This window comes from Neomonachus schauinslandi, chromosome 5 (genome assembly GCF_002201575.2).
Source record: "Neomonachus schauinslandi chromosome 5, ASM220157v2, whole genome shotgun sequence".
In the NCBI taxonomy this organism is placed as follows: Eukaryota; Metazoa; Chordata; class Mammalia; order Carnivora; family Phocidae; genus Neomonachus; species Neomonachus schauinslandi.
This window is the reverse complement of record NC_058407.1, coordinates 174,486,535-174,499,886: the sequence shown is the minus strand read 5'-3', so window position 1 is coordinate 174,499,886 and position 13,352 is coordinate 174,486,535. Positions and strand designations below refer to the sequence as shown.

The window sequence follows — 13,352 nt, the reverse complement described above, 5'->3', positions numbered from 1 at the left end:
TGGCCCGCGGGGAAACGCAGCCCCTCCCCGTCCCCCGGGGCAGGAGGTGGGGGGTGCCGGGACAGCGCGCCAGGACGGTTTGGGGCAGGGCTGCGCCCCGTGCTCTGCGCCCGGGCCGGACTTGCCAGCCAGCCCCGCAGAGGGGACACCCTGACGTGCAGGGGGTCTGGGGAGGGACGGGGCCATCTGCGCCGTGTGCAGGACAGGGCGGCCCTGGGGGAGTAGCAGAGCTCAGGGAGAGGGTGGAAAGTGGGCATGGAGCCCCCCACCGTGGGGTGGGATGTACCCCAAGAACCTCAGCCCACGCAGGGCTCCTCCCCTGCCCGCTCATCAGGAGGGGCCTCAGGGACCCCCGTGCTGCTGGACAGGGAGGCTCAGCTGGCTGTTACAGCCCCCAGGAAAACAAGGCAGCAGGAGAGACGCGGGGTGTGGGGTTACTTAGAGATGCTGAAGCTAAACGTGCTGCCGGCATCCGGCATCCGGACAGGGAGGGTCACAGGGAAGGGAAGGGTGCCCAGACTCCAAGCTAGGGCTCGGAGCTCGCCGGTGAAGGTAGCTGCGACAGGAGACCCCGGTCTGACACACGGACCTTCGCCCCTGTGGTCTAAGCCCCGGGTTCCCCTCTGAGCAGCATGAAGCCCCAACCCATCACCGCCCCTTCTGCGTGGGGCTACTCCAGACGCCCCGAAGGCTCGCCCCCAGCTCGTGAATGGCTCATTGCAGCTGCTGGGATGTTCTGCAAGGCGTATTCAGAGTAACAAAGTAGCAAGTATTCAGAGTAACAAGCCGCAAATGTCGGCAGCTGTAGCCCATGTGAGCCAAAGCTCCTGGGGGTCCCCGCGGTCTGTCCGCGTGAGAGGCCCCAGGAGGGGTCACCCGCTGGTCTCCCCGTCCTCTGACGCCTGGGTCTGTGCCCGCGGCTCCTGGACGGGCACCCTCGGGGCCCTTCCCACGCCACGGGACTCGGTTCCGTGGGGACGGCTGAGATGAGCCTGAGGTTCACTGTTGGGGTCAGAGTCACAGCTGGGACAGACGTGGCAGGGCCCTTGGACGTTCGGTACAAAGAAGGCATTCTTCATTTTGCGGGGCTGTGCCTGAGCTAGGGGCGTCTGGGGACCGTGAAGCCCAGAGCGGAGTGTGGGGGGCACGCGGGAGAGCGTGCTGCCACGCAAGCCCCTTCAGGGGTGGGAGGAGGGCCTGGAAATGAGGCCCAGAGTGAGGGGCGCTGTAGCGGGAGGCAGGAGAGCCTCCTCTGAATCCTTGGAGCTGTGCATCCCTGGGCAAGTGGCTTCTCCTCTCTGGCCTCAGTCTCCTCGGCTTATGAGGTGGGTGAACACTGGTAGCTACGTTTTGGGTAGTTGCGGGTTCAGATGAAGTGGGTCAAAAACCGAGCTTAGAGTTTACAGGACGGAGGCCCTGTGTGGGGGTCGGGGAGTGGGCTTGGCGGGGGTGGTTGTCGACTGGGGCTGGTTCAAGCTACCCGTGACACAGCCCCTCCCGAGTGTCCAGAAGAGCCGGGCTGCCCCGAGAACTAGTTTGTGGGGTGCTCTCAGTGGCGGAACGATCCCGAGCCGGCTGGGACAGCGGGGGTACGATTTAGGGGTAACAGCTGGTGGGCAAGTGTCACAGTCTGGGTGCCCCAAGGACGGGCACTTGCGAGCGGAAGTTCTGGGGAGAGGCAAGGGTGCGGGAGCAGGGTCACGGGACCCGTGTCCACAGATAAGCTGTGAGTGCGCATGGTGTCCGGTGCTCAAGGCAGTCACCCCCCATCCCCCGCCTGGGGTGGCGTCTCCTCCCTCCTGCCTGGTCCAGCCGTGTGCAGAGCAAGGTGGGCAGGTGCTGCCAAGCCCACTGTGCCTGGGGGACACTGAGGCACAATGGGGTTAAAGGTCAGAGGGCCGCGTTCATTCCAGAGCCCAGCTGGTGTTCAGGGCACTCCCTCATCGGGGGTCTCCTCAGCATCCTTCTGTGCCCGGCCCCCCGGGTCCTGGACGGCCAGGAGCTCACAGCCCACCCGGAAAGCTGGCTGGAGGGTCCAGCGTCCACACAGCACGGTGCCTGGAGCCCCAGGGAGGAGGTGGGCAACACGCACACGCGGACCCCCACCCTGTGCCTCCCAGGCGGAGGCCAGAGCTCTAGGCACAGCCTTAGCCGCGCCCGTCTCCCCGACCCCCTCCCGCCATGCCGGGCTCCTCGCTGCCTCTGAAGCCACCCATGGGGCCTTTGCACCTGCTCCTTCACTTGGGACACTTGCCCCAGACCCTCCAGTGGCCCCTTCCAGGCTGCTCGGACCTGGTCTTCTCAGTGGGCCCCCACCAGCTCTGCCTTTTTTCCCCCGGGCCATTTCTCCCCTTCCCACACCACCTACTCGGTGTTCACTTTTACTGCCTCGTACTGTGTGTGTTACGTCACTAGAATTTAAGCTCCCGAAGTCCAGGGCCCCACGCCTGTTTGGTCCAGGGGAGTTGGCCAAGCTCCATGGACGGGCAGGTGCTCACGGACTGTCCACCGAGCCAAGGAAGGAGGGCAGGCGCCCCTGTGTGCCCTGTGCTGGGCCCTCCCCGGCCGCCTCCGGAACGGCAGATCTCCCCCTGGTCCTTCTGGCCCCGTGGAGAGCCTGCCCGTGAGGGCCCTTCGGCAGGCCGTGTGATTTGGTTCACGTGTTCATGCATCTGATGTTTTCTTCCTACAGCCAGGTTCTGTACCCTGTTGCAAATCGCCAGTGTTGTGCTAGAGTCTGGCGGGGAAGGCGGGGACACCCGCCGCTCCAGGTGACGGGACACCGTGCAGGTGTGTTCCCGTCCCTCCTCTGACTCTTCCCAGCTGGGTGGCTCTGGGGACAGTTTTAACTTGCTGCACCCTCTTAGAAATGTGGGTAGCAACTCTCCCACCTCCCTGAGGGCTCAAGCCGAGAAGCCCCACCCAGGATTTAGCGGCCAGTTGTATTTGCTGCTGACCACTTAGCGCTTGGGGGTCCTTGGCAAGACCGTTCTGGAAAGCAGTTTGGCCGTACAGATCAAGATCCCTTAAACCCATGGTGTCTTCTGGGAATCTCCTGAGGACATAGAAACTCAGACCTATGTACCAAGATGTTCATCACGGTGTTTTGGGGGCAACCAGGAAAAAAATAGCATTTTCTTTTTTTTTTAAGTAGGCTCCATGCCCAGCATGGAGCCCAATGTGGGGCTCAAACTCACCACCCTGAGATCAAGAGTTGGATGCTTAACCAACCGAGCCAGCCAGGTGCCCCCTAAAATGGCATTTTTTAATAGAATGTCTAAGGACTTGGGAAAATGCTCATCATATGCGAAATCAAAAGCATGTAAGTTTGTGCGTGGAATCAGGCCTCATGTCTATAAAACATACATGTGCTGCTGTCTGTGACGGGCCCTCAGTGGGCACTCCATCCTGGCCGGCCCCCGCCCCCCCAACAGTAACTCCGGAACATAGGTCAGGGTATCTACACGCCCATAATGAGGGAAACCTGGGAAATCTAGAGGGCGCCTTGGTGTATACGTGTGTATATTTGCGTGTGTTTACATAGACGTCTGTGCCCACACGTGCATATGTGTGTGTACCTAGAAATTGGTTTTCCAGACGAACGTTTTAAGTCGGGGTTAGCCAAAGGGGGTGTGGGCTCATTTCTCCATTCTTCCCACAAAAACAAGGCCCGTTCCTGTTTCGGGGTTTTGCATCACTGGCCGGACTTTCTGAATTAAGCGTCGGCCAAGTGCCGCTCTCCGCCGCGTCCTGATCCCGCTTGTGCTCTGCTCTGTTATCTGTGCGTCTTTCTCTGGCTTCCTCCCTCGTCACCTCCCCCTGCTTGGCGAGGCTCCCCCTGCCCATGGAGACGGAGCCCGTCGTCCACCGGGAGCGTGGTAGTGTTTCGGGGTGCGTGTGGCGGGGAGGGGGCGTTGTCTGTGATGAGCACGGACGTGCCAGTCCGCGCTCCGACTCGGAAGACTCCGATCTGCGAAGCGACTTTGTCCCGTTCTCCCGGCGCATCTGTCCTCCCCAGCGTCTCCTCTCCCCGCCTGGTCTGTTCCAGCCCTTAAAGCGCTCTTTGTTGCTCGGCCACATCGCCCTATTTATAGCTTTCCGTGGTTGGCACGTGTGCCCGCGCCTCGCGTGTGCGGGAAGCCTCTGGGCCCGGCGCTGTGCGGGCTCCCGGCTGGCCAGGCGACTCGGGGAGCAGGCTTCCGTCCTCGGGCACACGGGGACCGGCCAGGAAGGCCTGTGGTTGGGACAAGGAGGTGCTGTGGGGCCCCAGGCCATAGGGTGCACAAAGGGACAGAGCTGGTTTCCTTCTTGGGGGGCCCTTCCCTGGGCGCCCCCCATCTGAGGGCGGGTGGGGTGGGGGAGTGGGCGCCGGGGCTCCAGGCTCCCCGCTGTGGGGGGCTGGGCGGCTGGAGCAGATGCCGTCCTTCTGCCCCTGGCCGGGTGGGGGGGCCGTGTCCACCGCCCGCCTGAGCGAACAGGCCCTGTGTGCTCAGTGGTGCCCGTCCCCCTTCCCCAGGGTGCTGCCACGCCGGGACGTGTCCCTGCCACCCCTTGCTGTTGCTGAGGACCCCCCACGCCGGGCGTCCCTAGGAGGGGAGCCTTCCGCTGTTCCCATCGGCCTGCAGGAAGGTTCCGGAAGAGCCGGTGGCTGTCCTCGGGGGAGGGGGTGTTCATGGGCAACAACAGGGGCTCCCCGGAGAGGCCAGGCCCACCATGCTGCAGTGCAGGCCGGCCCAGGAGTTCTGCTTTGGCCCGCGAGCCCTGAAGGAGGCGCTGGTCTCCACCGACCCCGCCCTGCGGGAGCGCTATGTGTCCTCCTTCACCCCTGCCGAGAGGCTTTTCCTGGCCGAGGCCTACAACCCCCGGAGGACCCTCTTCTGCACGCTGCTCATCCGCACGGCCTTCGACTGGCTCCTCAGCCGTCCCGAGGCCCCCGAGGACTTCCAGACCTTCCACGCCTCCCTGCCGTCCCGGAGGCAGAGCCCTGCCCGCAAGCACATCTACCTGCAGCCCATAGGTACCAGGCCGGGGGGCCCGCGGGAGGGGGCGCGTCCTGGAGCCGGGAGGGCCCTGCAGGGAACCCGACTCCAAATCTAGGTACGAGGCAGGGAGGCTGTGCCCGCCCAGGCCCCAGGCAGGCCCTGACAGGAACGGGGACAGCACTGGTGGGGTTGGGCATGGGGGTGGGGGCAGGGGGCCCCCCTCGGCTCAGATGCTCCACCTCCCCCGCCCCCCCCAGCTCAGACAGCTGTCAGAAAGCCCCGGGCCGTGGGGCCCTCTGTGGTCGTGTCACGGTCCGCGGCTCACAGGTGTGGCCTCGCCCAGGTGTGCCGTCCCAGGCCCTGTGCTGGGTGCCTTCCAGAGACCGGGTCGCCCCGTGGGGGCTGAGATTAGGACCAGCCCATGTCACAGGCGCGGAAACAGGCCGGGAGAGGTCACTCGACCCCCGTCACCCGGAGCTGGTGATGCGTGGGGTGGGACGTGAGCGCTGCTGGCCTGTTTGACGCGGAGGCTGGCTGGGCGCGTGAGGGACGCCGGGCGCTGGTGGGGGGGGGCGGCCACTGGGCGGTCTGCGCGCGGAGGGTGGGGGTCCTGGCCCGGCAGAGAGGGGACGTGGGGCAGGTGTGGCTTTGCAGAGGAGGAGCCGGCCGGAGCTGGGGGGAGAACCTGTGCGTCCCCTGCAGGCAGCCCTCGTTTTCCATCAGCCCGCGGCCAGTCCGCCCTCTCTGCCTAGAGACGCTGCCTCCACCCAGCCCCTAAACCATGCACTTTGCTCCGTGTCCCCCGCTAGCGGCTCCCCAGGGCTTCCCAAGCTCTCGCGAGCCGATCACGGGCGCCTCGTTAACATGTGGCTTTGGTTCTGAGGTGGCCCTGGGCTCTGCATTTCCAACCAGCCCGTCCCAGGTCCTCCTGGCTGCCACCCTCGGTCTGTGCCCCTCTGTCGTCCTAAAACACAGCCGGGTTGTGGCTCCCCCCAGGGGCACCTCACCCGCCCCCCGGCCTCGTCTGCACCCTCCCTGTGTCCCACTCTGCTCCTGCCAGGCTGGCTCTTGGCAGCACTAACCCGAGGGAGGGGCCCCTCTGCCCCGCCCCCGCCGCCCCGGCCGCCCCGCCAGCCTCAGGGACTGTGGCGCCTGATGAGGCCCCGCCACCCCTCCCGGAGCTCCCTGCCCTCCAGACTTGTGTCACCTGCATCTTTCATCTGGGCGTTGGCCTGTCCTCCATTTTTCTCCTTTGTTCTTTTAAAAATGTCTGTGTGCCGACTCTGCAAAGGCAGGTCCGTGTCAGCCTCGTTGGCACAGTGGCTGGCGTGGCCGGGGGCGCTGGGTGGGGGCGCTGGGCGCAGGCCGGTGGGGGCCACGCAGCTGATGCGCTGCCCCGCCCCTAGACCTGAGTGAGGGGCCGGCGGGCGGCGCTCTACTGGAACACCTGAGGAACTGCACGGAGGCCTTTTTCTTGGGCTTGCAGGTCAGGTGCCTGCCCTCGGTGGCGGCCGCATCCATCCACTGCTTCTCGCGTCCCAGCCAGGACTCGGACAGACTCCAGCTCCACACAGGTGGGTGAGCGCACGGGGCGCGGGCTCTGCCACTTGGCATGGGGCCCTTTCCGGGGGCCCTTGCCGTCTGCGTGTCTTGTCATTCTTCACTGTTAGCTGGACATCTTAATAGGAAAGGTAGTTTAATTTAGAAGATCTCGTGGCCGGGGGTGATGTGATTTGTTCTAGGGAGGATTCTGGTTTTCCTCTGCCAGGCAGCTTTTCTGGGCTGCCCGTGGCCCTGGGAGTCCAGCCTGCAGCCCCCACCCCCCACCCCCATCCCAGAAGCAGCTCAGCCTTAGGTGTCCGCTCCAATCCTCTCTCCGGTTCTAATTTCTCATCAGATTCTGATTTTTTTTTTAAAGTCCCATTTACTGAGGCATAATTCACATGTAGTGAAACCCTCCCTTTCGTAACAGCTCTGTGAGCCTTGACGAACACACCGGTGACCCAGTCGCCACTGTAATCAGACGTAGAAAAGCTTGCTTCACCCCCCCAGACGTGTGCAGTGTCCCCTGCGGCCAGCACCGCCCCATTTAGGATGCTTTAAGGAGTTTTTTTGTATCTCACCCAGCTTGTCTGGTTATCTCTGGCAGGAGGGCTGGCCGCAGTCCCTAGCGTGTGCCACGGGGAGCTGATAGCACGGAGTTTTCGGGGGGGACAGGGAGCTCTTGGCTGGGGCAGATGCCATCCTGATGGCGGTGGTTCCTTCCTGGGTCCCAGGCTGCAGGTTTGGCCACTGAGACCCTCCTCTCCCAGTCCTAGACCTTGCTGGTCCTTCCTTTGTCCCCTGCCTACAGGACACGGCCCCGCTCCAGGCCCAGTCCCTGACTGCTGCGTCTCTGCCCACCACCATAGCACCTTCAGGTCTCTCTGACCCTCTGTCTCTTCGTCTAAGGACTCTAATGATTGCATTGAGCCCACCCGGATAATCCGGAATAACTTCCCATTTTAAGGCCTTCAGTTTAATCACGTCCACAGCGGCCCTCCTGCCGTGAGGCAGAACATTCACAGGCCCTGGGGACTAGGATGCAGGCGTCTCTGGGGCCGGGGTCCCATCCTGTGGCCGCAGGGGCTCCGTCCCCTGAACACCGGCCCCACTGGTCAAGTGGCCTTCTTGGCGTCCCCACTTGGATGTCTCTGGGCCTCTCAACTACCCCGTCCAAACCAGCTCTGCTGAGTTTTGGAAATGGAGACCCTGAGGTCCTGTCCAGGTGACCCCGGCTGCCTGCCCCCGAGGCCCAGGCCTGTGGCCCCTGCTCCATGTCGTGCAGCGTGGCTGCTAGGACTTCTCAGCCTCGGACGACCAGCTGCTTGTGCAATGTGGCGAGCTTGCACCTGACTTTGGGAGGGGCTAGCGTGGGCAGAGGAAGAGGGGATGACAGGATTTCCTGCCCGGAGCCTGGGGCTGGCAGACGGGGGCCCAGCAGCCCCCTCAGCGCCCCTCGGGCCCTCTCCCCTCGCAGACGGCATCCTGTCTTTCCTGAAGAACAGCAAGCCGGGTGACGCGCTGTGTGTGCTGGGCCTCACGCTGTCCGACCTGTACCCGTGCGAGGCCTGGAGCTTCACCTTTGGCAAGTTCCTTCCAGGCCACGGTGAGCCAGAGCCCCGGCACCCCTGCCTCAGCCCGCGCTTGTGGGGGGCCCCGCCCTGGGCCAGCGAGCGCATGGGAGCGCCAACCCCCCCGGGGAGGATGACGCACCGGCTGGAAGCCGCTGCCCTGAACGCGCATCCCCGCGTCCTGCCTCCTCTTGAGCAGGGACCTCGCGGCCACGTTCACGGGGGCGCGCTGGCAGGGCCGGGCCCCCAGGACCCGTGCACCCCAAGGGCGGGGCAGTTTTGCTCCTGGGCTCCCCGTGAGCGGCTGCCCTGGCGTGTCTGCCTCCCCCCAGAAGTAGGCGTCTGCAGCTTTGCCCGGTTCTTGGGGGATCTCCTGCAGTCGGGGCCCAGCGCCGCTGACCCAGCCCCGGCCGAGGTGGCCGCAGACAGCCCCAAGACTCCTGTGCGGGACGGAGGCCAGAGCGTGGGCTTCAGCGCCCTGGGGATGGTCCAGTGCTGCAAGGTGGGCAGGGAGGCCAGGACGTGGGGTCAGTGCACGGCGGGGAGGAGAAGATGGGGCAGCAAGAGGGTGGAAGGCCTGGGGGCTCGGGCGAGTTCTAGGAATCTGGGGAGGACGTGCGATCGGACAGAAGGGCCTGAGCGCTCCGTCCAGCCCTCACGACGAGGGTCAGGCTTCAGGGAGCGCAGACAGCAAGGCCCAGAGCTGGCCAGACCTTTGCCTGAGCTCACACAGCTGGGAAGGGCCAGCGTGGGGATGGGAACCGGGGTCTTTCTGCCACCCAGGCTCCCATGCCGGGGGGCCCCTGGGGGCCGCCGCGCCGGAGACGTCCGCCTGTGCCCTGTGCCGTCGGGAGCGGGGCCGAGGGCACACGGACCGCTTCCGGCCACCGGGGCCCTGCGGGGGGCGCCGGGGCCTTGGCCGGCGGTCGGGTGCGCAGCCCCAGGGCAGTGGCGCTGTGCGGGCTCCCTCAGGTCACGTGTCATGAGCTCTGCCACCTCCTGGGCCTGGGGAACTGCCGCTGGCTGCGCTGCCTCATGCAGGGGGCGCTCAGCCTGGACGAGGCCCTGCGGCGGCCCCTGGACCTCTGTCCCATCTGCCTGAGGAAGCTGCAGCACGTCCTGGGCTTCAAGCTCGTCGAGAGGTACAAGGTGAGTGGCGCTCCCGGGGCAGCACCCCCCTCCGCCCAGCACCCGCCCAGTCTGGCCTCGCGCCCGGGGGTCGGAGGCCAGTGGGCCGAGAGGCGGGTCCCGGGTGCGAGAACCCCAGGCCGAGTGGGCAGACCCGTGTGCCAACCTCTTGGCATCCTGCTGGTGCTGGGCAGCACGTCACGGCCTCAGCCGGGTGCCTGGCCCACTGTCCGCACCCAGTAATGGTGGCCGTGGCCATCAGGTTGGACGAGTGCAGGAGGGACAAGGGGCAGATGGCTTTTCTCAGGCCACCGTCTCTGAGCGCCGGTCAGGTGCTTCTGGCATCTGCTCAGACGCCCTCCTGCATCCCTGCTGCAGGCTCTGCCCTGGCCCGCAGCCGATCGTTCTGCCCCGCCCTCCCTCCTCCCTCCTCCCCCCCTCCCCACCTCCACCGCCCAGAGGAAGCGCCGGCCCTGGCGAGGAGGCTCGCGCACACGCTGGGAGGTGGCCAGGCTGAGCTCGCGGGGCGATGCTGCCCTCTGCTGTCACCTTGAGGTGCTGCCTGCAGCAGGGTCCCCAGGCCGCCCCGAGGCCCAGGGAGACGGGCCAGCAGCTGCCCGGGGGAAGGAACCTCCTCCTCGGGGAGGAGGGCTTGGCAAACTCAAACTTCATTCTGAGTCCAAGTCCAAAGGCAGGGGGGTGTGTATTAAGGCCTATCAACACAATCACTCTGGCTGAATTTTAGTTTCCAGCCCAAAGCCGTGTTTGAGGCTCTGGGAAGCGCCCCGTTGCTCTTGGAGGCCGGCAGCCTGGGCCGTAAGTGGTGGCGTTCTGGTGAAGGTCAGGGTGCCAGACTCCGTGGGGGACAGGTTCTGACCTGGCCCTTCGGGAGGGGAGGGCCTGCATGTCTCACAGGCTCCTGGGGGGTGCTGCTGGGCAGGGACCCCACTTTGAGGACTGCTGAGCTAGCGGGCTGGGTGTGTCCAGGTCCCAGAGCTGCTTCCTCGTGCGGATCCTTTCTGACTCTGGGGAACGGGCTATCGAGGAAGGGGGCAGCCCAGCTGGAGGGGGGACCCCACACGCTGCCCCGTGGAGGGCGTGGGGGGAGCGGCTGATGGCTGTCCGCAGGAAGAGGGGAGCTGGGACGTGCTGGGAGGTGTACAGGAAGGGGGCCGGCTCCGGGCTGGGAAAAGCATGAGCATCCTCACTTGCGTTCCTCCTGGGCTTGTGTTCACCTGCCCCAACTTTCGTGGCTCCTCTGCTCCCACCTTCCACTCACGCCCCTGACCAGGAAGGGAGCCTGTCCCAGAACCTCACCCACGTGACTGGAGGGGCTCAGAGGAGGGGGGCCCCGGAGCCCGGGTCTGTCCCCAGCCGGTCCCTGGATGCTGCGGCAGTGACCGAGCACTGATGGAAGACCAGGGACGGTCCCTGCTGTCCCTTTGTCACGGTCAGTGGGGGGCGGGGGAGACGCTGGGGGCAGCGCTGGGAAGGGGCATCCGAGTGTGTGGTCACAGGCGTGTCCATGGTGCAGACGCCAGATACCTGAGAGCAGAGATCAGAGACAAAAGAAGTAAAACCAGGTAGAGAGGGAGGACTTTCGAGTATTTATTGCTTAATACAGTTTGAGTTAAATTGAAGTTTGGGCGTGCACCGCTCCTATGTGCACGTGGGCCCGGGTGGCGCCGAGCCTGGGAAGGTCTGGGGACAGTGCCTGGGCTAAAGTGACGGCACCCAGAAAACCCAGCCTTGTCTCTCCCTCCCAGAGACTTCACGCCTGGACGCAAGCCGAGACACGGGCGCGGCCCAGCCTGGACGCAGGGCTGCCCTCGGTGGTGGAGGACACCCTCCCCGGCAGCGCCGACTCAGGCCTGAGCTGTGGGAGCACGTCGGAGCCGGGCAGCAGCCTGTCGGAGCCCCTGACCCCCGATGCGTGGAGCCGCAGCTTCTCTGGGGGGCCGGAGCTGGAGCCCGAGGAGGGGCTGGGCTCGCTGGCCGTCCCTGAGAGCCCGCTGCCACTCGGACCCCCACGGGAGGCCATCGAGGAGCACGGGCGGTGGCTGGCACTGTGCATCCAGGCCCTGGAGCGCGAGGTGACGGAGGACGAACTGGTGCAGGTGGACGGGGCCGTGGACGCCCTGGCCGGGTGGGAGATGTTCACGGGGCAGCTCCCAGCCCCCAGGCCGGACCTGCCCTGCAGCCGAGACGGCATGCGGCTGCGCAGGGTCCTGGGGGGCACGTTCTCCTCCCTGCGGAGGAAACTGAGCACATGCAAACTGTCCAAGGCAGGATCGTCCCCCGGTCGCTGGAGGGCAGAGGAGAATTAACGCGGGAGCCCATCTGTCCAGCGCCGTGTACCCTGGGTGCCCGGAGGGGTGCTCTCCAGGGCAGCAGAGGAAGGTCAGCTGCGGGCCTGCATCCTGCCCCTGGGTCCCAGCAGAGGGTCCTCAGGCCCTGCCTGGATGGCACCGGGGGCTCTGGGCCTGGGCGTCCCTCGCCTGCACGGCTGGAATGGAGGCTGCCGGGGGCAGGGGCTGCCTGGGGCTGGAGCCTGTCTACACACCCGGGGAAAGCGAGGGGCTGGCGGTTCTGTCGACCCTGCGCAGGCAGGGGCACGGTGACAGGCCCTCCATGTCCCCCGCAGAGGTGAGAACAGTGCGGTCTGCGGGCAAGGGCGGCCTATGGGGTCCCCGGTCCTGGCACTTACGGCATCGTTCATGACCTCTGGGTCGTCACGACTTTTCCGACTCCGTCCAATGCGGGCCACGCTAAGGCGGCCAGCCTGCCCGGGGTGTGTGTGTCCCTTCGATTCTGTCACCCCGTGTTTCCTGCAGCTGAAGCTCTGGCGTGCACGCTCGTCTGCCTGCTCCGTCCTTGTTCTCGAACGTCCCCCGCGGCTGCAGGGAGAGAAGCTGTGGGTGCCAACGGCAGCGTTCTTGCAGCGTCGAGTGTGGTCACGGCTGCTTCTCCCTCCCGGAAAGAGGCAGGAACGGGTGCTCGTACACTCCGGGGCTAGCTTACAGTTTGGGGGCTTTCTAAGGAAAAGAGTGCAAAACATACTCCAGATTTAGGGTCCCCCCCACCTCTCCCCGCCTCCCCCCACAAGCAGGCCTGAGGCTTCCTGTCGGCGGACACCTGGCGGGGTGCAGGGTCCCAGGCCCGCAGGGCGCGGGTGCGGGCTCCAGGGCTGGGTCCTGGCTTCCGCGAGCATCACCGTGACCAGGAGGTCATGGAGGGAGGGGGGGGGAAGCCGACAGAGGGAGGCCTGCACCTGGGGATGTGTCGCTGTGAACACAGCCCCCACCCTTCGCGCCTTAGAGCCCTGACCTGCTCGGAGCTCAGCTCAGGCGTTTGGCCTGGGGCCAGAGCCAGCAGGAAGGTCGGCCTCACGGAGAGCTGGCTGCCGGGGCTGGGGCAGCACGGCCAGGAAGGCGGCAGGACCCCCAGGAGCGCCTCAGAGCCTCGCTGCCACCGTACCCCAGCACGGCTATCACCCGGGTCCACGGGGAGGGGCCCTGGGTGCCCCCTTCCAGCCAGAGCAGGGGTGAGGGGAAACCTGCCCGGTCTGTGAGCGTGGCTTGGATCGGCCATCTTGCCACCTCCGTCAGGTTACCTGTGTCCCAGTTTCCTTCCGTCTTCTGCAAAAGGTGGGTCCCCAGGCGACGGAGGAGAAGCTAGGACGCCCTGGCTCAGGAGCGGGGAGGGGGCGCTCAGGCGGAGCCCATGCCATGGGGTGGGGCCGCCCCGTCCACTCTGCCTCCCCGTCCACTCTGCCTCCCGGCTGCACACGGACAGCAGTTTGAAAGCTGCTGGGGGAATGTTTTGAGACTCAAACTTTGAGGAAGAGAGGTTCTTTCCGGCATCAAATAGGCTGGTGGGGGGGGGGGGGCGGTCCCCAGGGACGGCGGCTCCGGCGGAGGATGGAACGCACGCCGTCTGCCCCAGCGCGGTCCCGGGCCCCGGCACGGCCACACACCTCACCCAAGCGGAACTGGGTAACCCCACATCATGGTTTCCGAGAAGCGACGGGCCCGGGCTTTTGTTAATAAACATACACGATGGACTGTATCGCCTTCGAGCTCCGTATCGGTCACCGGGCCCCGTGAGTCCCACGTGGCCCCAAGGGCGT

The 13,352-nt window shown here is 65.7% G+C and overlaps 1 protein-coding gene across 2 annotated transcripts; it reads left to right on the top strand.

Moving 5' to 3' along the window:
* Positions 1 to 4,713: 4,713 nt before the first annotated feature.
* On the top strand, positions 4,714 to 12,497 carry AMZ1 (archaelysin family metallopeptidase 1). 2 transcript variants are annotated; one of them, XM_044915185.1, is made up of 6 exons: positions 4,714 to 5,017; positions 6,389 to 6,556; positions 8,002 to 8,130; positions 8,428 to 8,597; positions 9,137 to 9,244; positions 10,990 to 12,497. In XM_044915185.1, the coding sequence occupies exons 1-6, from the start codon at positions 4,714 to 4,716 to the stop codon at positions 11,548 to 11,550; spliced, it is 1,440 nt and encodes a 479-aa protein (XP_044771120.1). In that variant the 3' UTR covers positions 11,551 to 12,497. The 2 variants fall into 2 exon arrangements, with proteins under 2 accessions (XP_044771120.1, XP_021535810.1); XM_021680135.2 differs by having other exon boundaries at positions 9,068 to 9,244.
* Positions 12,498 to 13,352: the final 855 nt, after the last annotated feature.